Raw genomic sequence first — 24,919 nt, 5'->3', positions numbered from 1 at the left:
TAATTTTTGTCTTTTAATCTATCATTATATTATCTCTACATTATTAAGTATTTCCTTTTCCGTATATAGGAAAGATATGCCATGGTATAGGGCGTTTATGTTGTAAATGTCACAGTTAACTGAAGCCGATAGTCCTAGTAGTTGTTTTTGGTGAAGCTATGTGACGCTGGTAGTCTCTCATACTGTGCCCTTCTTACATTCTTACACTCACAACAACACACTAATAATCAGCTGACTATATCTGTATTTTTACAGAAACGGTAAGATACATATATCGTCAGCTAATTAAAAGTGAATTGCTCATGTTCGCGGCGCGTAAATCTGTACGCACCTTAATAAGTAAATAAAATCAGCTGATAGTTGCAGTGATAGTAGTATTACTTTTTCTGATCAAAATTTTCAAGTTTATTTCAATATTATTGAAACTTTCGGATTGTTTAGTGTTATTTCCGGCTCTTATCAACCCTTCGAAATTCAAAATTCATCAGTCATATCTCGAATACGTACGTATTCTCTGAGTGTTAATCTTTGGTGAAAACAGAAATTTTAAACTTAACCTCACTTTGGACTATTTATGTGCCAAAATCAAGGAATTGAAGAAGTTTTGGGCAATTGCCTGTTTCTCTTTCCAAATATCGTGTTTGTAACTACTGTTCTAATAAATAATAAATAAATAAAAAATCGGATATACAAAAGCCTAGCCTCAAAAAATTGTCTCGAACTATCTTTAGAAGCCTTTAGCTGTGATGACGCAACAGTTTTTGACGACATGCATATACACATGTTCATCATGCATGTGTAGTTCTATTTTATTACATGTCCTGTCGTTAGTGGCCAGCCTAACGGTCCGGTTTTCAACTGTACAGTTGAAAATTCCCGACAAAACGTAATCGACCTGAGAGGTAGTGTGTATTTTATTCCAAGTTACAAGTGATAGTTTCTCTATAAAAGACTGAACCAATCTTTCAATCGCCAAAAATTTGGGCTGGATAAAATATAAAAAATACAAAAATAAATATTTTTAACGAATGTAAATTGTTGTTGAGATAACATGTTTCTTTAATTTGATTTATCTTAGGTTTTCTATTTAATTATTTGTAATGGGTGATTTATAATAATAGTAACATAAAAGTTTACTGAATATGTTTTGCATTTGAAAAGTTGATATTATTTTGTTTATTTATTTAGTTTGATATTGTTTATAGAGATACCTAATTATAATTTTTTTATCAATTTATTTACCCATCATAAAAATATTAATTTCAATGTACCGTATTTGTGGTAGTACCCATAATTAGTATTGACTTATTAATTCTTGATTGAAGAAAAATATAATCTATTTATAATTATTATATGTGCATTGAATGGAATAATTGTGTAGATATAGATGTTAAATTTTATACATATGAACTTGTAAAAGCATTTTATTGTAGAATAATAAATAATAATTGTAGTTTGTAGAAAGTATTAATGGGGGAGTATGTTCGTCTATTTTGTTGTTCAGGATTAATATTATGAATAATGTAGTTGTTAATAAAAATGTTGTCAATGAAAATTGATATATTATTAATTTTTGTCTTTTAATCTATTATTATATTATCTCTACATTATTAAGTATATCCTTTTCCGTTTATAGGAAAGATATGTCATGGTATAGGGTGTCTATGTTGCAAATGTGAGTGTTAACTGAAGCCGATAGTCCTAGTAGTTGTTTGTGGTGAAGCTATGTGACGCTGGTAGTCTCTCATACTGTGCCCTTCTTACACTCTTACACTCCCAACAACACACTAATAATAGACAGTGTATAGGGTGTCTATGTTGCAAATGTGAGTGTTAACTGAAGCCGATAGTCCTAGTAGTTGTTTTTGGTGAAGCTATGTGACGCTGGTAGTCTCTCATACTGTGCCCTTCTTACACTCTTACACTCCCAACCACACACTAATAATAGTCAGTGTATAGGGTGTCTATGTTGCAAATGTGAGTGTTAACTGAAGACGATAGTCCTAGTAGTTGTTTTTGGTGAAGCTATGTGATGCTGGTAGTCTCTCATACTGTGCCCTTCTTACACTCTTACACTCCCAACAACACACTAATAATAGACAGTGTATAAGGTGTCTATGTTGCAAATGTGAGTGTTAACTGAAGCCGATAGTCCTAGTAGTTGTTTTTGGTGAAGCTATGTGACGCTGGTAGTCTCTCATACTGTGCCCTTCTTACACTCTTACACTCCCAACAACACACTAATAATAGGCAGTGTATAGGGTGTCTATGTTGCAAATGTGAGTGTTAACTGAAGCCGATAGTCCTAGTAGTTGTTTTTGGTGAAGCTATGTGACGCTGGTAGTCTCTCATACTGTGCCCTTCTTACACTCTTACACTCCCAACAACACACTAATAATAGACAGTAATCGGCGTGAAATTTGGAACATAAACGACCTATACCATGGGATATCGTCTTAAGCTACCGTATCTTTTCTCTATGGCTCAACTCACACTTAGGCGACTGAGGTGGAGAAGAGACTGGACTCTAGTGGAGAGCATGTGTTTCCAAATGGTGACACTCAGACCAGTCGATTCTAGTCTCCGCGACGTCACCATTTGGAAACACATGCTCTCCACTAGAGTCCAGTCTCTTCTCCACCTGAGTCGCCTAAGTGTCAGTTGAGCCTTAATGTATCTTTCTATAAGCAACAGATGCTCTTTTGTATCTTCTCAAAAGCAACGTGTTGCATCCAAAAAGATACACAAGGAGCCTATGACACAAAATAAATGATAGTAAACGAATATTGGATAAAAAACAACACCAGTAATTTGTACTTGTTTTTATTTTACTCAACTTTATCACATTTCATACGATAATTAGATCATAATCATAAGTATTACATGAATCGGAGAAGGGTGTGACTATTGTATCATTATTTTTCAGTTATTTTGTTTGATTTTTTTACATATTTTGACTGTTTTTAAACGTTGAATGTCCGTTTTTTGTGATGTGGATCCAACTGAAGGAATGCTCCGGGGTGCTGGGTATGTTGAATATATCATGCTAGAAAACATATAGATACAATCATATTAGTGAAATATCACAAGAAATATAATAAAAAAACTGAAATACAAGGAGGGTAGCCTACTATAGTGAGGTCCACGTTATAATGGCAGTGTTTGATTTGCAATGGTATTGCTATCCTTGTCTATCATTCAACAAAGCGGATCTCTTTCTCGCTTTGTACTGTTCCCAAATCGTCTTTTAACAATGTAGAATTAATAATTAATTAAGAAATATTTCATCCTTATTATGAAAATACATTATGATATTATTGTAAAATATAATTTCTTGCTTAATTGACCGAGCGTAGTGGAGTCTAAGATTCAAGTCGACGGTTTTAGCATTTCTCTTAATGTTTAAATGTTTATATGTTGTGCATTTACGGCGAAACGCGGTGATAGATTTTCATGAAATTTGACAGGTATGTTCCTTTTTTAATTGCGCGTCGACGTATATACAAGGTTTTTGGAAATCTTGAATTTCAAGGATAATATAAAAGGAAAAAGGAACTTCCTTCATACGCCAATATTAGAGTAAAAATCATACTATAGAATTATTCATCATAAATCAGCTGACAAGTGATTACACAGATGTGTGGAGAAGCCAGTCTATTGCTGTATTTCCATAAGGTCTATAGTTTCAATCAGGTACTTGTGGATGAGAATACTGCGTGAGGTCTACTGTTCACAGAACTACTAGTAAAATAATATCGGAGCACCGAACTTTGCTCGTTATTTTTATTATTTATTGTTAAACAGAACACAATTCTCTAAAATGATTGTGTTTATATTTCACAGCTGGCTATATGTCATCTTATGAATTTTGGGGATGCGATATTTTAATTTTTACACTCCCAACAACACACTAATAATAGGCAGTGTATAGGGTGTCTATGTTGCAAATGTGAGTGTTAACTGAAGCCGATAGTCCTAGTAGTGTTTTTGGTGAAGCTATGTGATGCTGGTAGTCTCTCATACTGTGCCCTTCTTACACTCTTACACTCCCAACAACACACTAATAATAGACAGTGTATAGGTGTCTATGTTGCAAATGTGAGTGTTAACTGAAGCCGATAGTCTAGTAGTTGTTTTTGGTGAAGCTATGTGACGCTGGTAGTCTCTCATACTGTGCCCTTCTTACACTCTTACACTCCCAACAACACACTAATAATAGGCAGTGTATAGGGTGTCTATGTTGCAAATGTGAGTGTTAACTGAAGCCGATAGTCCTAGTAGTTGTTTTTGGTGAAGCTATGTGACGCTGGTAGTCTCTCATACTGTGCCCTTCTTACACTCTTACACTCCCAACAACACACTAATAATAGACAGTGTATAGGGTGTCTATGTTGCAAATATGACTGTTAACTGAAGCCGATAGTCCTAGTAGTTGTTTTTGGTGAAGCTATGTGACGCTGGTAGTCTCTCATACTGTGCCCTTCTTACACTCTTACACTCCCAACAACACACTAATAATAGACAGTGTATAGGGTGTCTATGTTGCAAATGTGAGTGTTAACTGAGGCCGATAGTCCTAGTAGTTGTTTTTGGTGAAGCTATGTGACGCTGGTAGTCTCTCTTACTGTGCCCTTCTTACACTCTTACACTCCCAACCACACACTAATAATAGTCAGTGTATAGGGTGTCTATGTTGCAAATGTGAGTGTTAACTGAAGACGATAGTCCTAGTAGTTGTTTTTGGTGAAGCTATGTGATGCTGGTAGTCTCTCATACTGTGCCCTTCTTACACTCTTACACTCCCAACAACACACTAATAATAGACAGTGTATAAGGTGTCTATGTTGCAAATGTGAGTGTTAACTGAAGCCGATAGTCCTAGTAGTTGTTTTTGGTGAAGCTATGTGACGCTGGTAGTCTCTCATACTGTGCCCTTCTTACACTCTACACTCCCAACAACACACTAATAATAGGCAGTGTATAGGGTGTCTATGTTGCAAATGTGAGTGTTAACTGAAGCCGATAGTCCTAGTAGTTGTTTTTGGTGAAGCTATGTGACGCTGGTAGTCTCTCATACTGTGCCCTTCTTACACTCTTACACTCCCAACAACACACTAATAATAGACAGTGTATAGGGTGTCTATGTTGCAAATGTGAGTGTTAACTGAAGCCGATAGTCCTAGTAGTTGTTTTTGGTGAAGCTATGTGACGCTGGTAGTCTCTCATACTGTGTGCCCTTCTTACACTCTTACACTCCCAACAACACACTAATAATAGACAGTATATAGGGTGTCTATGTTGCAAATGTGAGTGTTAACTGAAACCGATGGTCTAGTTAGATAGTAGTTGTTTTTGGTGAAGCTATGTGACGCTGGTAGGCTCTCATACTGTGCCCTTCTTACACTCCCAACAACACACTAATAATAGACAGTAATCGGCGTGAAATTTGTAACATAAACGACCTAAACCACAGGATATCGTCTTAAGCTACCGTATCTTTTCTCTATGGCTCCACTCACACTTAGGCGACTGAGGTGGAGACGAGACTGGACTCTAGTGGAGAGCATGTGTTTCCAAATGGTGACACTCAGACCAGTCGATTCTAGTCTCCACGACGTCACCATTCGGAAACACATGCTCCCCACTAGAGTCCAGTCTCTTCTCCACCTCAGTCGCCTAAGTTTCAGTTGAGCCTTAATGTATCTTTCTATAAGCAACAGATGCTCTTCTGTATCTTCTCAAAAGCAACGTGTTGCATCCAAAAAGATACGCAAGGAGCCTATGACACAACACAAATACTAATAAATAAAGGATAGTAAACGAATATTGGATAAAAAACAACACCAGTAATTTGTACTTGTTTTTATTTTACTCAACTTTATCACATTTCATACGATAATTAGATCATAATCATAAGTAATACATGAATCGGAGAAGGGTGTGACTATTGTATCATTACTTTTCAGTTATTTTGTTTGATTTTTTTACATATTTTGACTGTTTTAAAACGTTGAATGTCCGTTTTTTGTGATGTGGATCCAACTGAAGGAATGCTCCGGGGTGCTGGGTATGTTGAATATATCATGCTAGAAAACATATAGATACAATCATATTAGTGAAATATCACAAGAAATATAATAAAAAACTGAAATACAAGGAGGGTAGCCTACTATAGTGAGGTCCACGTTATAATGGCAGTGTTTGATTTGCAATGGTATTGCTATCCTTATCAATCATTCAACAAAGCGGATAGCGCTATCTCTTTCTCGCTTTGCTCTGTTGCCAGATCGTCTTTTAACAATGTAGAATTAATAATTAATTGAGAAAATATTTCATCATTATTATGAAAATACATTATGATATTATTGTAAAATATAATTTCTTGCTTAATTGACCGAGCGTAGTGAGGTCTAAGATTCAAGTCGACGGTATTAGCATTTTAAATGTTTATATGTTGCGCATTAACGGCGAAACGCGGTAATAGATTTTAATGAAATTTGACAGGTATATTCCTTGCGCGTCGACGTATATACAAGGTTTTTGGAAATTCTGCATTTCAAGGATAATATAAAAGGAAGAAGGAGCCTCCTTCATACGCCAATATTAGAGTAAAAATCAGACTATAGAATTATTCATCATAAATCAGCTGACAAGTGATTACACAGATGTGTGGAGAAGCCAGTCTATTGCTGTATTTCCATAAGGTCTATAGTTTCAATCAGGTACTTGTGGATGAGAGAGAATACTGCGTGAGGTATACTGTTCACAGAACTACTAATAAAATAATATCGGAGCACCGAGCTTGCTCGTTATTTTTATTTATTGATAAACAGAACATAATTCTCTAAAATGATCGTGTTTATATTTCGCAGCTGACTGACTATATGTCATCTTATAAATTTTGGGGTTGCGATATTTTGATTTTTCACATACTCGCTCACTCACTTTTTTACTATCCACAGTCGACGAAAGTCTCAGCTGTTTCAGCCAAGGATGAATTATCCTTCTAATGTCGTTCAGCGAGTTTTCCCAAGGATGAGACCTAATGCAATCGAATTTTCATATCATAAACCTACTATGTTCCAAATTTCGTGAAAATCTTTAGAGCCGTTTTCGAGATCCGTTGAACATAAATATCCATATATAAATAACCAGATATGAAAATACAGAAATTGCTCATTTAATATAATAGGATAATTAATTATTTAAAACGAGAATGAACAGTTAATATAATTTCTTGCTTGATAAGATATTATAATTGATTATTTTGAAGGAGAATGAACCGTTAATATTACATCAATAAACCTGTATCAGCTACTGTCTATAGAAGGCATTGACAAGACAGATGATAGGCAAAGTTGTTCTCCTATCTTTCTCCACTGCCATTATAACGTGGACCTCACTATAGTTGAAGCTGGATTGCCACACACCAATGACTGTGAGAAAATAATTCCTATAAGTTTAAATGGGACTATTCATACTCGCTCGAACGTGCTGAGTGGGAACAGTCCAATCAGATCTCATAGGAATTATACTTTCACTGTACCGGTGACTTGCACTGTCACTGATATGTGGGAATCCAGCTATATACAATAAAAAAATGTGGTGTGGCGCACTCACACAACTTTCCTTGCCGTTATGAGAATTGATCACCTGACGCTAGTGTTCACGCGCATCTCAAGTCTACTATTCAAAGATCCAAGACAGCTGGTGACAGGACAATAACGCTGGAGACACACAAAGTCTGCTATCTCTTCATAGTGAATCATTTAATAGAATAAACAGTCGCAAACAGTTTGCAATTGAATAATCAAATTTACTCGAAATTCGAGCTTATTTTCAATTTTAGGTGAAAATGTTACTGAACATTAATTGCTCAATCTTTTCCACTTGAATTTTTTGGTTTAAATTGTATCTGGAGCCTGATAATTGTGAATCTAAAATCAAAACCACTTTTTTGGACTCAGGGGACCTTGAAACGTATAGAAATTTAGGAATTGCGGTACCTTAATTTTTTTCGGAAAGCAATACTTTCCTTACCTTTGGTAATAGGGCAAGGAAAGTAAAAATCATTGAGTAACCCTATTAAAAGGTATCAATAATAAATTAGACTCATGAGAAGAAAATTTCCACTAAACCGGATACAATATTTTAATACTAGCAGGTAACTAGAATTAAATCAAATTAAAACCTTGACAAACTGAAATCTTGAGAATTCAAAATAGGCCTACAACCATCCTCAGTAAATTGAGAATCTATCTGCAAATTTTCAAGTTAATGAGTTGAGTAGTTGAGACGTGATGATGCGTCATTCGTGAATTTCCTATCCCCTACTTGTATAAGCCAATTCTGTCCTTTATTATATTATAGATTATTAGCGTATGGCTTGGATCGTGGGAAGTCCCATAGGAAGTTCCACTTCACCGATAAAAAAATAAATGTATTTTGAATGCGAATTTGTTCTATCTATATTTTTTCAGATTTTCAAATAAATAAAAATGAGAACTCATTAAATTATACAATTTGAAAATTATTAATTATTCATTATTTCAAATAATATTTTTTTCATTCATAAATTGATTGATTGAAAAATTATTTAGAAATTAAGATTTACTGAAAATTATTCAAATTTTCAAAATAATTGGATTAATTTAATTTATAATTTGAATAAATTATCAATTATTAATTTTCAATTGGATTATCAAGTTTAAAATTATACAGACAAACTTTATTTGATGGATTTCAGTCATCATTTTACCCATAATCAACCACTTCTCATATTCAATGATAACTGTATGAAAAATTTAATGTGAAATACGTGCGCAAAGTTCCTCTGCTGCACTCAAGAAGCCATTCCGCCCTCGCCTACGGCTCGGGCGTAAACGTTTCTTTCGGTGTAGCAAACTGTAACTTTGCGCACTAGTTGCACAAATAACTAATAATGTGTCCTCTACTTGTTTAGTGTATTCTGTGTGGAAATTGACCTACTCCACTATGGCGTACCATGTTCTAGAGTAGGTTATGTTTGTTTTGTTTTTTTGTTATAGTGGTTATTCTTGAGTTACATATAAATTTTATTTTGAAAAAGCTTCTTTTAATTTTAGAAAGCCAAAATCACTAATCCACTCTCACACTAGTATGCGGAAATCCAGCCTTAATCTCGTCCTGGGTATGACGTTAAACTGCCTTCGTCTCCTCAGAAGGAGGATAAATGTATATCATCTCCTCTATATATAAAAATGAATGTTTGTGTGTTTGTAAAGCTGCGTTTACACCGGAGTTAATAACACGAGTTATTGACAAAAAGTTATTAACTTGACTGAATCGACAAAAATTTCTCTTGACAAAAATTAATAACTCATGTTTCTAACAGAAAATTCCTTGTTATTAACAAGATCTTGTTATCAATTATAATTGACTTCCATATAATTTCATTTAACGAGAGTATTCATATGATATAACAGCCGGAATAAAAAGCAAAAAAATTTCTTCAAAACTTTGAATTGAAAAATGGTGTGATCATTAAAATAATGATCTTCATCTGATCTAATGTAAATAAATTATAATGCGTTTACACTAGAGTTTAAAACAAAAGTTTTCAACATAAGTTAATAACATTTTCTTTTGGCTGCTAGTTTTGTTATCAACAAAAGTTAATAACTTTGTCACGTGTTTTGTCTGCAGCTGTAGTTATTAGGGAACAGCTGTAGTTGTAGGGTAGGAATGCTGGGCGAGGGGGTTACGGGGAAGATAGATACATGTTATTAACAAAAGTTGATGCGATAAAAGAGGCTTTTAACATAACACATTTCCTTTGATCTTTACCGACTCTCGATGGATAACATAAATCTTGTTAATAACAAGAAATTTTCTGTTAGAAACACGAGTTATTAACTTTTGTTAAGATAAATTTTTGTCGATTCAGTCAAGTTGACAACTTTTTATTAATAACTCATGTTATCAACTCCGGTGTAAACGCAACTCAACATGATGTTATTAACTTTTGTAATTAACATCAGTTAATAACAAAAATGTTAAAAACTTGTGTTATTAACTCCGGTGTAAACGCAGCTTTATTGTGGTTATTTTTGAGTTACATATAAATTTTATTTTGAATTTTAATTTTAGAAAGCCAAAATCACTAATCCACTCTGATACTAGTATGTGGAAATCCATATTTAATCTCGTCCTGGGTATGACGTTAAACTGCCTTCAGTCTCCTCATAAGGAAGATGAATGTATATCATATATCATAATCATAATACAGAGTGGGTGAAAAGTCCAAGAACTGCTTAATATCTCATACACAAAGGTAATTTGACGGTGGGTGTGATTGGGGATCCTACTCAAATTGAAAAACTTCTTTATAAAACTAATACCACTCAAGTATTTCATTTCTGATTTGCATGGCACTGATTGATAATGTGAATATCTTCTGAACGGTTTGAGATATCGATGTGCGGTTTTCGCCATTCATTTTTCCTTGAAATTCCGTATCGAAATCATGTATCTCATGACTACCTTCCTCAATGGCGGACCAGATTTTTAAAGTCATAGTAAAGTAGTATTTTCAATTCGAGTAACATCCCCAATCACTCTCACCTTGGATTAATCACTCCTTTTTATGAGATACTAAGCCGTTCTCAGATTTTTTCTCTCTTTTCTGGTTTGAATAGTATTGGTTAATAATGGGAATATCTTCGAAACGGTTTGAGATATCGATATGCGGTTTCCGCCATTCATTTTTTCTTGAAATTCCCTATCGAAATCATGTATCACACGACCACCTTCCTATTTTAAAAAAAGTTGCATTCAATATGGCGGACCATATTTTTAAAGTCATTGTAAAGTAGTATTTTCAATTTGAGTAGGATCCCCAATCACACCCACCGTCAAATTACCTTTTCCTCCACCTACTGTCCAAAGTACTTACTTTACTCCCTGAAACATAATACTAAAGTGTCACTTTTTCGCTCTCGGTAGTAAAAAATAGAAAAACTCCCTAGGGAGGAAAAGTGACTCCATTTAAATAACATGAGAAGCATCTCTATTTTAAAAACTTATATTGTAATAGGTTAGAAGGTCTAAGCTCAGATAAGAAAGCGTAATAGAGGTGTCTGTCATTGAGTCAACTGAATTCAATACCACAACCAGAAATTTGATCAACTCATGAAATATATGTTTGTATGATATTATATTCTTAATATTAGTAGACGATAAAAATTTATACAATTTTAAAAATATTTTATTCTATTCAAAATACCAGCCAAAATATATTTTTCATCTGCAATTCAAATCTGAACCGCGTGATCTGGAGTCAGCCATTTTTGATAGCTGCTCAGCTGATAATTGTTATAACTTTTGCCGATAGAGAGCGCAATTGGCAGTGCCAATCAGACGACTGGGTTTTACGTTTTAGATTTTAGGTTATGTTGTTAGGAAACATTGTCAACAATAACGTAAGTTATTAAAATGATTTGATTTGCAGTTTCTATAAAAAAATGTCTATGGAGGAAAAATGTTGTGTAAATCACGAGCCAAAAATATTTTTTCTCCCTCAGGAAAATTGTTGCCCTCAGCTTCGCCTCGGGCTTCAAACTTTTTCCCACAGGGAGAAAAAGTCGTACTTTTCACTCTAGATATACAAATAACTATTGTGTATGAGATATTAAGCCGTTCTCGGACTTTTCACCCGCTCTGTATATTATCAGAAATTCCAAGTGTATATAACTCAAGTTTCAATTATTTTAAGTGTATATGAATATTATTAATTGAACTCTGATCCAAGTTATTCATTGAATATAGGCCTACACTAAATAATTAATCATGTGAAATGAATATCATGAGTTTAATCACATTTGTTTTTTTTCTTAAATTCGAATAACAGGGTTCAAATTACAGCAACGAAAACAGATATACTGTAACTGACCAGGGGGTTGTCGACTACGTAGTTTCAGTTGGGTTGGCAGCAGTGTGTGAGTGGGAGGGAGAGTCTTGGGGTGTGGTGGCAACACTGGTCTTGGTCAAAGGCAGGAACGCAGAGCCTATGCTCGGTCGCAGCTGGAACGTGACGCTAGGCTTTAGATCGCAGTAGTCCAGCTGAGTCAGGTCTTTTGAGCTGCAAAACATATAAAATAACTATTGAAAAAGCTCCTTGAAGAACTGAATAATAAATAGGCCACAGAGAAAATATAGCACTAAAATATATCCAAATGATTTATGTTATCATCCCAAAGATGTTATGAATACTGTAGTTCTACAGATGGAAATGATATTGGAAGTTGCATTTGTTCAAATGCTAATTAATGAATAATTATTATTAAACGAAAATCCCAATTAAATGCTGTAAATCACCCCGAAGACTTCTGCTACGCAAATATTGACAACAGGGTGAACAGCTAGATGGAAATTCGATGAGCGCTACTATTCAAAAAATCTGGTGTGGCGCACTCACACAACTTTCCTTGTCGTTATGAAAATTGATCATCTGACGCTAGTGTTCCCGCGCATCTCAGGTCTACTATTCCAAGATCTGAGCCAGCTGATGACAAGAAAATAACGCTGGAGACACACATGAGGTCTGCTATCTCTTCATAGTGAATGATTTAATGGAATCAACGGTTTGCAATTGAATAATCACATTTTCTCGAATTCCGAGCTTATTTTCAATTTTAGGTGAAAATGTTACTGGACATTAATTGCAGAGATTTTCATGCTCAATGTTTTCCACTTTTCAATCTTTAAAATTGTATCTGAAGCCTGATAATTAGGAATCTAAAATCGAACTTTGCATAGATGGAGCGGAGCTCCTGAATTTTTACAGATATGGGACTTGTGGCAGTTCCGAATTTCAAGTTATTCGTTATTTGGGAGATAATATCGTGTACACCACACACACACACACACACACACACACACACACACACACACACACACACACACACACACACAAACACACACACACACATACAGACCAATACCCAAAAACCACTTTTTTGGACTCAGGGGACCTTGAAACGTATAGAAATTTGGAAATTGGGGTACCTTAATTTTTTTCGGAAAGCAATACTTTCCTTACCTATGGAAATAGGGCAAGGAAAGTAAAAAGGCTGCATGAACAACTGAGTTATGATAGGCCATAGAAAAAAGATAGCTCAAGAAGACATTTCATGGTTTGTAGAATTCATTCATTTTTGAAGTTTTGTATCAAATTATGGTGTGTATAAAGTTGAGATGATACTGTATCGTATTGTGGTGATACTGTATCATTTATGGTGATATGCCATGGTATAGGGCATTTATGTTGTAAATGTGAGTGTTAACTGAAGCCGATAGTCCTAGTAGTTGTTTTTGGTGAAGCTATGTGACGCTGGTAATTCTCTCATACTGTGCCCTTCTCACGCTCTTAGGCTCAACTCACACTTACGTGACTCAGGTGGAGAAGAGACTGGACTCTAGTGGAGAGCATGTGTTTTTGAATGGTGACGTCGCGGAGACTAGAATCGACTGGTCTGAGTGTCACCATTTGGAAACACATGCTCTCCACTAGAGTCCAGTCTCTTCTCGACCTGAGTCGTGTAAGTGTGAGTTGAGCCTTAAGGTGCGTACAGACTGTCGCTCTGCTCCGCAACCGAACGTCACTCCAGCAGAGCGATTGATGATCGACCGGCGAGCAACAGTGGTTCGACCGGGGAACGCGAGAAGATCTAACATCTTCCGTAACGTTCATGATGGGTGCGACTGTGGTTTGATGGTGGTACGAGGGCGGTACGAGGGCGGTACGAGGGAGGAGCGCGCTCGGTGCGGGTTGGAAGCACGAATATGTGTACGCAGCTTTAAGGTGCGTACAGATATACGCGCCGCGAACATGAGCAATTCAATTTTAATCAGCTGATGCCAAGCTTATTTTATCTGTATTTTTACAGAAACGGTAAGATACAGATATAAAAATTTGTATATTTGCACACAAGGTGATAAATAGATAAACAATCTCTACTATTTTTTTAGAATTTTTATAACCAATCAACTCACCTACTATCCTCAGTAAACTTGAGACTAACTCGTTCACAGCCGTCCGGTGGTTCTCTAGCTAGAAAGCGATTAATTTTCGGCGATCTACTCCCTCCTCCTCCACAAACCTCCTCCATATCAGGCGACGTCTCTTCCTCCTCACTGTTGTCCTTAGGTGTAGACGACAACGCCAGGAACCTCGGCGACCTCAAATCGTCGCGCGACAAGGTCAGCAGTCGCGCAGGCGACCCGAATCGGTCGCTGGGCGACTTGAATCGGTCGACCAGCAGTCGCGCGGCGATCATTTCGTCCAGCGACGATGTGATGGAGGCGGGCGACGTTTCGCCCCCGCCGGGCGACAGATTTGTGTCGCCTGGCGATAAGTTTGTGTCGCTCGGCGACAGATTGTGGTCGAGTGAAGGGGTTTGCGTGTTCACGGTACGGGTCAGACGGAGAAGGTCGGGTAGGGGCGCGCGGTGGCCTTCAGGGGTGATTTGGATCGCCTAGAAAATACAATTATTAAAATAAAATTGTTTTATAAATTACAATTATTTATTAAAATGAAATTATTAGGATGACATTCACATCATTAAAGTTTTCAGATAAGAGTCCGATTGTTTATAATAATAATAATAATAATAATATAATAATAATAATAATAATATAATAATAATAATAATAATATAATAATAATAATAATAATAATAACTTTTATTCACTTCATTGTACAATTTTACAAAGCATAAACATAAAAATATCAAGTGCACTCCTCATTAGGCTAGGCCTGCGTCGAGGAGTGGTTCGTCTTATGAATTACAGAAAATATATAAGAAAAACGATTCAGCTGCTTCAAGTACTATATAGAGCTACTTACATAAATAGTATTATCTTATGCCATTAAGCAATCTAAACAAAAATACACATCTTCCACAAAAAGAAACAAATAGATTATAATGCTTAGTTTATATAGCCTAGTTTACAGAATAAAGTTAAACATATTTCAATGAAACAAAACGAAACGAAACAATTTATGAAGCCGATAAATACAGTCTTAACCTTCTACAGAAAATCGATAAGGAGGACTCTCTAGAAATATCGAGAGGTAAAACATTGAATAAACGAGGACCCTGAAAGGCTGCATGACCAGCCGCAGATGCAGTTACACATCTCGGCTCATACAGTTTCTCTCTGGCTTGACCACGAGTTGTATATCCATGTTCAGGAGTCACTGGAAAGTCTAATGGTCGTTCAAATACATATTTTAAAAAGTTCAATTTATATAAATCCTCAGGGCTTAGAACTTTGAATTCTTTATAGATTAGGTTAGTGGGATATCTAATTGGTCTATTCAGACATATTTTTACAATTTTCTTATACTGCTTTCTTATGGCTCGCAACTTTTCAGCAAGCTGCCTAAAAATATTCAAAAATATATATTCAAAAAATTCTTTATTCAAAAAAATAATTAAACAATCAAATGCATACCAAAAATCAAATACAATATTGTTTCTTAATTTCTAATATGTGTTCCCTATAGGCTACCCTGTGTGGGGACACTTGAATATATATAGTAAAATATTTATATACAAATTTAAATATTATATCATGAAGAACATAATAATTGAATATGGTATTATATTGAAATAAATCAATATGTCAATATTTATAATCATTCTTGCACACATTCATACGCACACACATTCACATATGCGCACACATTCATACGCACACACATTCACACACACACACACTTACATACATTTACACAAAACTTAAAACTATGTACGGAGTGGTTGCTGTTTTTTTCATATTTAGTTCAATTTTATTCATAGTTAACGTTTCGTTTTTTTCAAAGTGCTGATGTAATTAGACCATAAATGAATGCGTTTTGAAGAAGAGACAGTGATTGAAATTTGATACTGTCTTACTGTTTACGCATACCGGACGGGATTTGTGAGTTCAATGATCTTTGATTGTTGCAGTGTTCATGTCGTGTAATGTGTAAAATAAAATAGAAGGAGTTGAGTTGAGGTTGTTACATCGCAAGAAACAGTACACAATTGACCAATGTTAAGGACCCTTAATCGGAGACAAACAAATCCTATACTATTAAACGAGCAACTTCTGTTTGTATGTTTAGATGTTAATATGTTTGTATTTCACCTCATCTCGAAAACGGCTCTAACGATTCTCACGAAATTCAGAACATAGTAGGTTTATTTATTTCATTGACAATTACAAATCATAATTATAATAAATAAAATATGATTGGGAGAAGACAACAGGCATAGCCCAAAACTGTCTTCTCCCAAATTTTTACAAATAAAAGTTTCAAAAAAGAATAAGGTTAAGATTTCACTTTCACTTCAAAAAGTCCAATTTCCACTTCAAAACTAATGACTTAACTAAAAATTTTAAATTTAGATATTTAAAAACTGATTAAAAACAAAAATATTTCACTCAAATCTCTACAAATTGGAAATTTTTGAGTAATTTTGCAAAATGTTGAGCCAGAGAAGAAACACAATTTCACTATTAGCACAGCTGATATGGTATGTTTTATAATATAAAAGATTCGATTGCACTAGGTCTCATCCCTGGAAAAACTCGCTGAAGGACCTAATTATCATTTACCCTTGGAAAAACAAATGAAATAATTATTTCGTCGTCTGTTGGTGATGGAAGTGAGTGAGCGAGTTCATGTGTGTGGGACAGTGTCAAAATTATGACTCAGCTGTTGAACTTTTATAATCATTCAATCAGGTACTTAGCGCCGGTTGCAAAAAAGCCGGGTCATTTTCAATCCTGATTAATTCTAGTAGATCCATCTTTTTTAAATGGTCTTCTCTGATTTGGTTCACGTTAAGATAATCAGGATTAAAATTCAACCGGCTTTTGTGCCACTGGGCCTTCGTGAGGGAAATTTTTGTACTGTTTTTTCCTCTGGGAATTAATCTAAATTTAATGTTATTAGATAGAACATTTCTGTATGAATGTTATTATAATTTCTTCTTTCGTAATAAACTTTTTATGCTCTTGTACTCCAGAGCGAAGCTCGGTCCCCTATATTAGAAGTAATTGACCGAACGTAATGAGGTCTATGTTTTAACTCGGATTTTCTTTTATCTGTCTGTATGTAACGCAATTACGGCCAAACGCGTTGATAGAATTCGATGAGATTTGGCAGGAATATTCCTTTTTCAACTGCGCATCGATGTATACACAGGTTTTTTGAAATTTTGCATTTTAAGGATAATATGAAAAGAAAAGGAATTCCTCCATACTCTGATATCACTAAATATCATCTACTTTGAAGATAGGATTAATCAGACTATAGAATTATTCATAATCAATCAGCTGACAAGTGGATTATTCATTGCATGCATTACACAGATGTCTGGCCGTGTCTATTTCTATAAGGTAGGGTTTCAATATTTTCTATGATGCGTGCCCATCAGTATCAATATTCTAACATTTGAAAAACTAATTTAATAGGTGATTGAAAATAAAATAGAACATGATTAAATGAATTGAATAATGCTGAAGAAATTATGATATTCTTCATTGAAAAAAAAATAATTTTAAAATAGTTAAGAAATATTTTTATTAGATGGAAAGATTATCTCGAAACTGGATAAAACATCATATATGGGATACAAATTCAAGCGTGAACTGAGTTTATCAACATAAGTGAGTTTTTGATCTTGGAGAAAACAAATAACATTTTTTAAGAGTAAATTATGATTCAACTGAATCAACTAGAACAGGTGACATCAGATACTTGTGAATGAAAAAACTGCGTGAGGTCTACTGTTCACAGAACTACTAGTTTTCATCTATGCCTTAATGCAGTGTAAGTCATATTTAGTTGGATTCCCCCACACAAAAATGACAGTGAATATGAAAATATAATTTCATTTAATAAGTCTTATAACTGTTGGGCTAGATTTTTACATATCAGTCAGTATCAGTCTATGGCCAGTAGGCTAAACTTAAAATTTAATTCCTTTGAGATATAAATGAATTATTGCCACTCAGCCCGGCCGAACAAGTATTAATAATCCCATTATAACTTATAGGAACTAGTAGTTCTGTGAACAGTAGACCTCACGCAGTATTCTCATCCACAAGTACCTACCTGATTGAAACTATAGTCCTTATGGAAATACAGCAATAGACTGGCTTCTCCACACATCTGTGTAATCACTTGTCAGCTGATTTATGATGAATAATTCTATAGTCTGATTTTACTCTAATATTGGCGTATGAAGGAGGCTCCTTTTTCCTTTTATATATCCTTGAATGCAAAATTCCAAAAATCTTGTACATACGTCGACGCGCAATAAAAAGGAGCATACCTGTCAAATTTCATGGAATCTATTACCGCGTTTCGCCGTAAATGCGCAACATATAAACATTTAAACATTAAGAGAAATGCTAAACCGTCGACTTGAATCTTAGACCTCACTTCGCTCGGTCAATAATATTTTCAACTATCAGGTAACCCGTGCTCCACAAGGGTCTTATTAAAAACGAGACAATCTGAAAACTTGACCTACTGAAATCTTGAAAACTGAAAATAGGCCTATAACCATCCTCGGTGAATTGAGAATCAATAGGGGTATTCATAACCATTTGTGCCGGGTTGCAATCTTATAGGCCTAAGATTATTAAATACTTGATAAACTAAAATATTGAAAATTAAAAATAGGCCTACAACCATCCTAGGTAAATTAAGAATCTATATGTAAAATTTCAATCAAGTTAATCAGTTGAGTAGTTGAGACGTGATGATGCGTCATTCGTGAATTTCCTATCCCCTACGTGTATGAGCCAACTTTCTTCAAAACCATATTTACGAAACCAGCTGATGAGTCTTCACTTTTATGCGCAAACTTTATGTTATTAATGTCTCTCCTTTCGATAAACAGAATATATAGTGAGATCCACGTTATAATGGCAGTGTATGATTGACAATACTGTTGCTGTCCTTTTCTATCATACAACAAAACAGATAGCGCTATCTCTCTCTAGCTTTGCAATGTTGTCTGTTTTCCAGAATATTTTATCTTTACTTTTGACAGTGACTGTACGAAAGTAGACAAACAATTCTCAGCCGCCATTTTTATTCTTCATTCTATCAAAATACTTTATTACACAAGTCGTATAATAGATTTAAAATGTATTTTTAGAACAATTAAATTATTTTTAGACATTACCGTATGAAAAACACAAATCAAAATACCTGAAATGACATTTTAAAAGTTGATAACTAACCATCCTAGACTTCATCCATGCTTAAGTTAGCCTACAAGTATAGGTTAGACCTACTCGTACTGGTATAAATAACATTGAAAAGTTATTTCAGAATTATTTCCATTGAAATTACTTATTTTCAATAGGATTTCTATTTTTATATTATTTTTAAAAGAAATTGGAGGAGAATACCTACCAAATAACTTAATTTCTGTTGTTTCGAACTTCAGATTGGTGTATCACAGTTTTGTAAATTAGTTGCCATTTCAGGTTTGTATGAAAATAAAATCTGATCTCAGTTATAGAAGCAAATTTTTGAATCAAATTATGAAAAAAATTATATCCTTGATTAATTTGACATTAATTGATTATTTTATTAAGGAAATGACAATTATTATCAGATCAAATTTAATGGGATGAATTGAGTAACAGATGTGTACACTCAGTGACAAAATGGAGAGACTTGGCAACGTTTTTCTCCTATCTTTCTTCACTGCCATTATAACGTGGACCTCACTATAGTTAGCCTGTTTGTGTCCCCTTTCAGGATAACCGTCCACTGGAACCGTATTCAACCGATCCGTTCGGCTACAAAAAACGTGTAGTGTAAACATAACCTATTTTTGGACAATTTCTATCTAAATTTGGGAAAGGAACAGTTTTGGGCTTTAAGCCTGTTGTTCCTTTCCCAATCATTCATAGTTGAGAATTATATTGTATCTATCAATGTATAAATAAATAAATGAATAAATAAATAAATAGATGAATCTGCCGGCCGTTAATTCGGCCGAATAGGGTCGTCCATTGGAACAGTTTATGTCAGTCTAGTTGCCAATTATTGAATTAACTACTATCATAGCCACCAAAATTTCTCATAAACAATGATTATATTGGGATTTTGAAAACTGAATAAACAAATATCCACTAAATTAGTTATTCATTACTAAGCATAAGTAATCGATAAAGTAAGTAATCAAACTTACTTTAATTAACACTTAATTTAATCTTTGTTCACAGATTCCTTTGAACATCACAACAATGATATCTTTTGTCTCGCATATCCCACAATGGAACATGCTCTTGAACCAAACTTATCAACTTTTCATTGTCCATAGTTAAAACTTTATAAAACAGAACAAGTTCAAAAAACGAAAACAAAAAAGAATGTGAAACAATTTTAGGTTAGGAACACTTTGTTGTCTCAGCTCGACTAGTTTGTTCGGCCGGATAGAGCCGGAAAATCCCAGTCAATTCGGATCGAAAACTTGATCGGCCGGAGACGGCCGTGCACGGACGTATGACCTGTTGCAATGGACGAGCATCTATAGCTTTGTTTGTTGGGGGATAGTTCGGACGAGTTCGGTAGTTTTCGGCCGATGCTAGTTCGGACGAAATCGGTTCCAGTGGACGGGGCTCACCTTAACAACCTACCTCACTCGCTCTCACCAGTTATGTGGGAGAAATTGGGAGCAACTAATATTCAAATTATAAAAAAAATTAGATCATTTTTTGAAAAAGTGAGAGAGTCAACTCACCTATGCCTAATCATTTTGTCCAGTTTGTCTTCAGTCATGACAGAGAAGTCGGGGGTACAACGCTGAGACCTCTTGCTGTCCAATTCTTCAGTCTGAGAACAAAAATCAAATTTAATTTTCTACCTATTAATCCAAAGAGTGATCTTGTTTCATTCATCTATAGTAAGATTTACGCTTTAAAATCAGTGAAAATGTGAGTACAACAATAGAGAAAATATAGTATAAAAAGATATCCCATTGTTTGTAGAATTCATTCAAAGTTTGAAAGTTTTGTATCACAGTATGGTGTTATGTATCAAGTTGAGACGATACTGTATCATATTGTGGTGATACTCTATCATTGATGGTGATATGCCATGGTTTATGCTGCAAATGTGACTGTTAACTGAAGCCGATAGTCCTAGTAGTTGTTTTTGGTGAAGCTATGTGACGCTGGTAGTCTCTCATACTGTGCCCTTCTTACACTCTTACACTCCCAACAACACACTAATAATAGACAGTGTATAGGGTGTCTATGTTGCAAATGTGAGTGTTAACTGAAGCCGATAGTCCTAGTAGTTGTTTTTGGTGAAGCTATGTGACGCTGGTAGTCTCTCATACTGTGCCCTTCTTACACTCTTACACTCCCAACAACACACTAATAATAGACAGTGTATAGGTGTCTATGTTGCAAATGTGAGTGTTAACTGAAGCCGATAGTCCTAGTAGTTGTTTTTGGTGAAGCTATGTGACGCTGGTAGTCTCTCATACTGTGCCCTTCTTACACTCTTACACTCCCAACACACACTAATAATAGACAGTGTATAGGGTGTCTATGTTGCAAATGTGAGTGTTAACTGAAGCCGATAGTCCTAGTAGTTGTTTTTGGTGAAGCTATGTGACGCTGGTAGTCTCTCATACTGTGCCCTTCTTACACTCATACACTCCCAACAACACACTAATAATAGACAGTGTATAGGGTGTCTATGTTGCAAATGTGAGTGTTAACTGCAGCCGATAATCCTAGTAGTTGTTTTTGGTGAAGCTATGTGACGCTGGTAGTCTCTCATACTGTGCCCTTCTTACACTCTCACACTCCCAACAACACACTAATAATAGACAATAGTCGACAGTAGTTTGCTTGAGTTAACAAGGAATGTCAATCAGATACTGACTTCAGAGCTTGAATCTCACAAGCATAATATTATACCATCATATAAGTTACCATGAAACTATAAAATTGATAGAATTCAAAGTAGGATGAATTGAAGATATAAAACAAAAATACATAAAATCCATAATTCAGAAATTTATTCAGAGTAGGTAGCCTAAAAATTATGGATACAGCTTAATACATATTTTACAAGGGAAATTTGATAATAGGTCTGATTGGGGATTCTATTGTAATTAAAAGAATACGACGTTGATGTTGTCATTACCACTTTAATTTATTTGAAAATTTGATTTCTCTTAATTCGTCTTCCTGAACTTCAAGCTGAAGTTCAGCTGTAGATGTGGTAGGTGTTAGCATGAAACCTGGTTCTGTAAGATGAATTGATTTTTGAATAAATTAAAGTGGTATTGACAATATCAAAGTCTTATTCTTTCAATTATGTAAAAATACCACACCATCTCATACCATACAATCAAATTATTAGATTCCATTCTAATTTTAAAAAAATTCAATAATATTTTTAACCAACTCTGTATATAGAAAATTCTCACCTGTGTAGATTTATCTAGATGTAGCAGAGATGCATGGAAATCCCTTGGCCATTGTCCTGTCAGATATATTGTGTCCAGAGAGGCAGTTCTTCGTATGCTGGCACTTCCATGACATGATATATGACATTTCCCTGTAACAAAAATTATATAAATTGACAAACTTTACTTGCATAAAATAAGGTGCGTACAGATTCACGCGCTGCGAACATGAGCAATTCACTTCTAATGAGCTGATGCCACCTTTTTATATCTGTATCTTACCGTTTCTGTAAAAATACAGATATAGTCAGCTGATTAAAAGTGAATTGCTCATATTCGCGGCGCGTATATCTGTACGCACCTTAAGATATTACAAAATATTTCAAGTTAGGCCTACTATGAGCTTAGAGAAAAGATAGCATGAGAAGATATCCCATGGTATAGGTTGTTCCAAATTTCAAGTAGATCATTTTATTTTCATAGCTTTCATAATTTTCTTCCTTATCTTAATGGAAGTTCTGATGATAGTAAAGGTCCCTTGGAACTCTATGGTTTCTGAAATAACATGATATAACCATAAAGGATAGCATAAGTAGATATCCCATGTTATAGGTAGTTTATATTCCAAATTTCAAGCCGATTTCTTGTTAACTTAAGCTGATTACTGTCGACAACTGTATTATTATTAGTGTGATGTTGGGAGTGAAAGAGTGTGAGAAGGGCACAGTATGAGAGACTATCAGCGTCACATAGCTTCACCAAAAACAACTACTAGGACTATCGGCTTCAGTTAACACTCACATTTGCAACATAGACACCCTATACACTGTCTATTATTAGTGTGTTGTTGGGAGTGTAAGAGTGTAAGAAGGGCACAGTATGAGAGACTACCAGCGTCACATACAGTAGCTCCACCAAAAACAACTACTAGGACTATCGGCTTCAGTTAACACTCACATTTGCAACATAAACGTCCTATACCATGGCATATCTTTTCTCTATGCTATAAGCAACTTTATGTGTTCAAAACTAGAGTGATACTGGCAAAATACTGCCAAAAATCGTGTCAAATCTTTAATAAATTATGTCCAAAACAGTAGTTCCATATTCTGTTTAAAAAGTGAATTGGTATGGCTTTTTGTTGGTATGGAGTCCCTTGCGAGAAGGTCCCACTTTCCCTTATTATGTCACTGAGTCGTCAATAGGGCTTACAACTGTCATACTTCAGCCGGGACCGACAGTTCCACGTTACCATCCGATAACAAGGAAGAGAACTCTGTATTAAAACTCAAGAACAAACCGCACTAAACAATCTCTTAAAAAAAGATATGAATATTTTAACAATTTTGATATGAATTTATATATGTAATTAATTCCCCTCAAATAGGCCTATATACTGCAGTCTACAAATTATAGCTTAAACTTGACAAAATTTTGAATCTTCATGTATAGTAAAAACCACAAAAAACTTAAGCCTTAAAGTTAATCAATAAGAACAATTTTGTAAGATGGTTTCTCTAAATATCATGTAATTTATAAATTAATCTAAAAATCGCTTCCCGGTATCTAGTTTGGAACCCATCTAAGCTGTAGGTCCACTCTCATCATTTTCCGTCCCATCACCCACGCACAAGCTTGGAGCTCTTGTGGGCATCACCCTCGTCAGCAAGAAAAAAACTTACATCTGAACAAAAAATAAGTATTAGTAAAACGTTATATATTTTGTCTTAAATAAGCACAATGTACCTTTAAAATTTGTTATAGGTTTGGTATTTTTGTTAAAAACATTAAAACTGTACCACATAGACTCAAAACACAAACTCACTTAATCGATATAAAGCAACCGGTACATGTAGACAAAGGAAAATAACCTAACCACAAACCATAAATTATAAAAACTTCTTACCTTTGTAATTTAAAGCCCCAGGGCTTCTGATTCCTGACAAAATATGATCAGGAGATGCTCTAGTTTTCCAAGGAGAAGTTGGTGACAATGTAACCGGACTGTTATCTTGACTATGCTGTCTTAAATTACTATTTTGTCTCGTTAAAGAACTCATAGGTAAAGTAGCCTTTAGAGGTCCACTTTTCGATGAAGATGGAGAACTCCTTCGAATCCAGCTCTGTCCCGCCATATTCCCAACATTTATTGCAAAAAATTGCAATTAATACTCCATAAATTCTACAAAAAATTGTCACTAGCTTTGTTTATGAAATCTATTTGCACTACACATAGCACAACACAACCTAAATGTCATCATTTTGAACGAATTTCTTGTAAAATCTACACTAGATTATCAAAATCCAACAATTTCACTTGAAACTTGTGCATAATTAGTAGAAATAATTGCTAAAAACAAGTAAAACATGCAGTTTTGACAGTAGAAATGTCATCGTGTAGCTTGTCTGCCAATGTAGAGAATAGATTCAGAAAC

The 24,919-nt window shown here is 34.8% G+C and overlaps 1 protein-coding gene across 1 annotated transcript; it reads right to left on the bottom strand.

The window, feature by feature from the left end:
- Positions 1-2,807: 2,807 nt before the first annotated feature.
- LOC111053833 (protein FAM117B) lies at positions 2,808-24,919 on the bottom strand. The gene is made up of 7 exons (XM_039441150.1): positions 24,391-24,919; positions 22,506-22,636; positions 20,802-20,893; positions 15,375-15,423; positions 14,032-14,513; positions 11,930-12,118; positions 2,808-3,046 (listed from the first exon to the last, which is right to left on the bottom strand). The coding sequence occupies exons 1-6, from the start codon at positions 24,617-24,619 to the stop codon at positions 11,944-11,946; spliced, it is 1,158 nt and encodes a 385-aa protein (XP_039297084.1). The 5' UTR covers positions 24,620-24,919; the 3' UTR covers positions 2,808-3,046; positions 11,930-11,943.

The sequence above is a fragment of the Nilaparvata lugens genome, chromosome 14 (assembly GCF_014356525.2).
Source record: "Nilaparvata lugens isolate BPH chromosome 14, ASM1435652v1, whole genome shotgun sequence".
Taxonomy (NCBI): domain Eukaryota; kingdom Metazoa; phylum Arthropoda; class Insecta; order Hemiptera; family Delphacidae; genus Nilaparvata; species Nilaparvata lugens.
The sequence above is the reverse complement of the archived record's forward strand: the minus strand, read 5'-3'. Positions and strand labels throughout refer to the sequence as shown.

What these genes read in the sequence shown, in the direction of transcription:
- LOC111053833 (XM_039441150.1), bottom strand. Translation starts at nt 24,619, where the DNA reads ATGGCGGGACAGAGCTGGATTCGAAGGAGTTCTCCATCTTCATCGAAA. An exon ending in ATCTAGATAAATCTACACAG is followed by an intron (nt 20,894 to 22,505) that starts GTGAGAATTTTC and finishes TTTTGTTCTCAG; the next exon opens with ACTGAAGAATTGGACAGCAA. An exon ending in AAGTTTACTGAGGATAGTAG is followed by an intron (nt 12,119 to 14,031) that starts GTGAGTTGATTG and finishes TATGTTTTGCAG; the next exon opens with CTCAAAAGACCTGACTCAGC.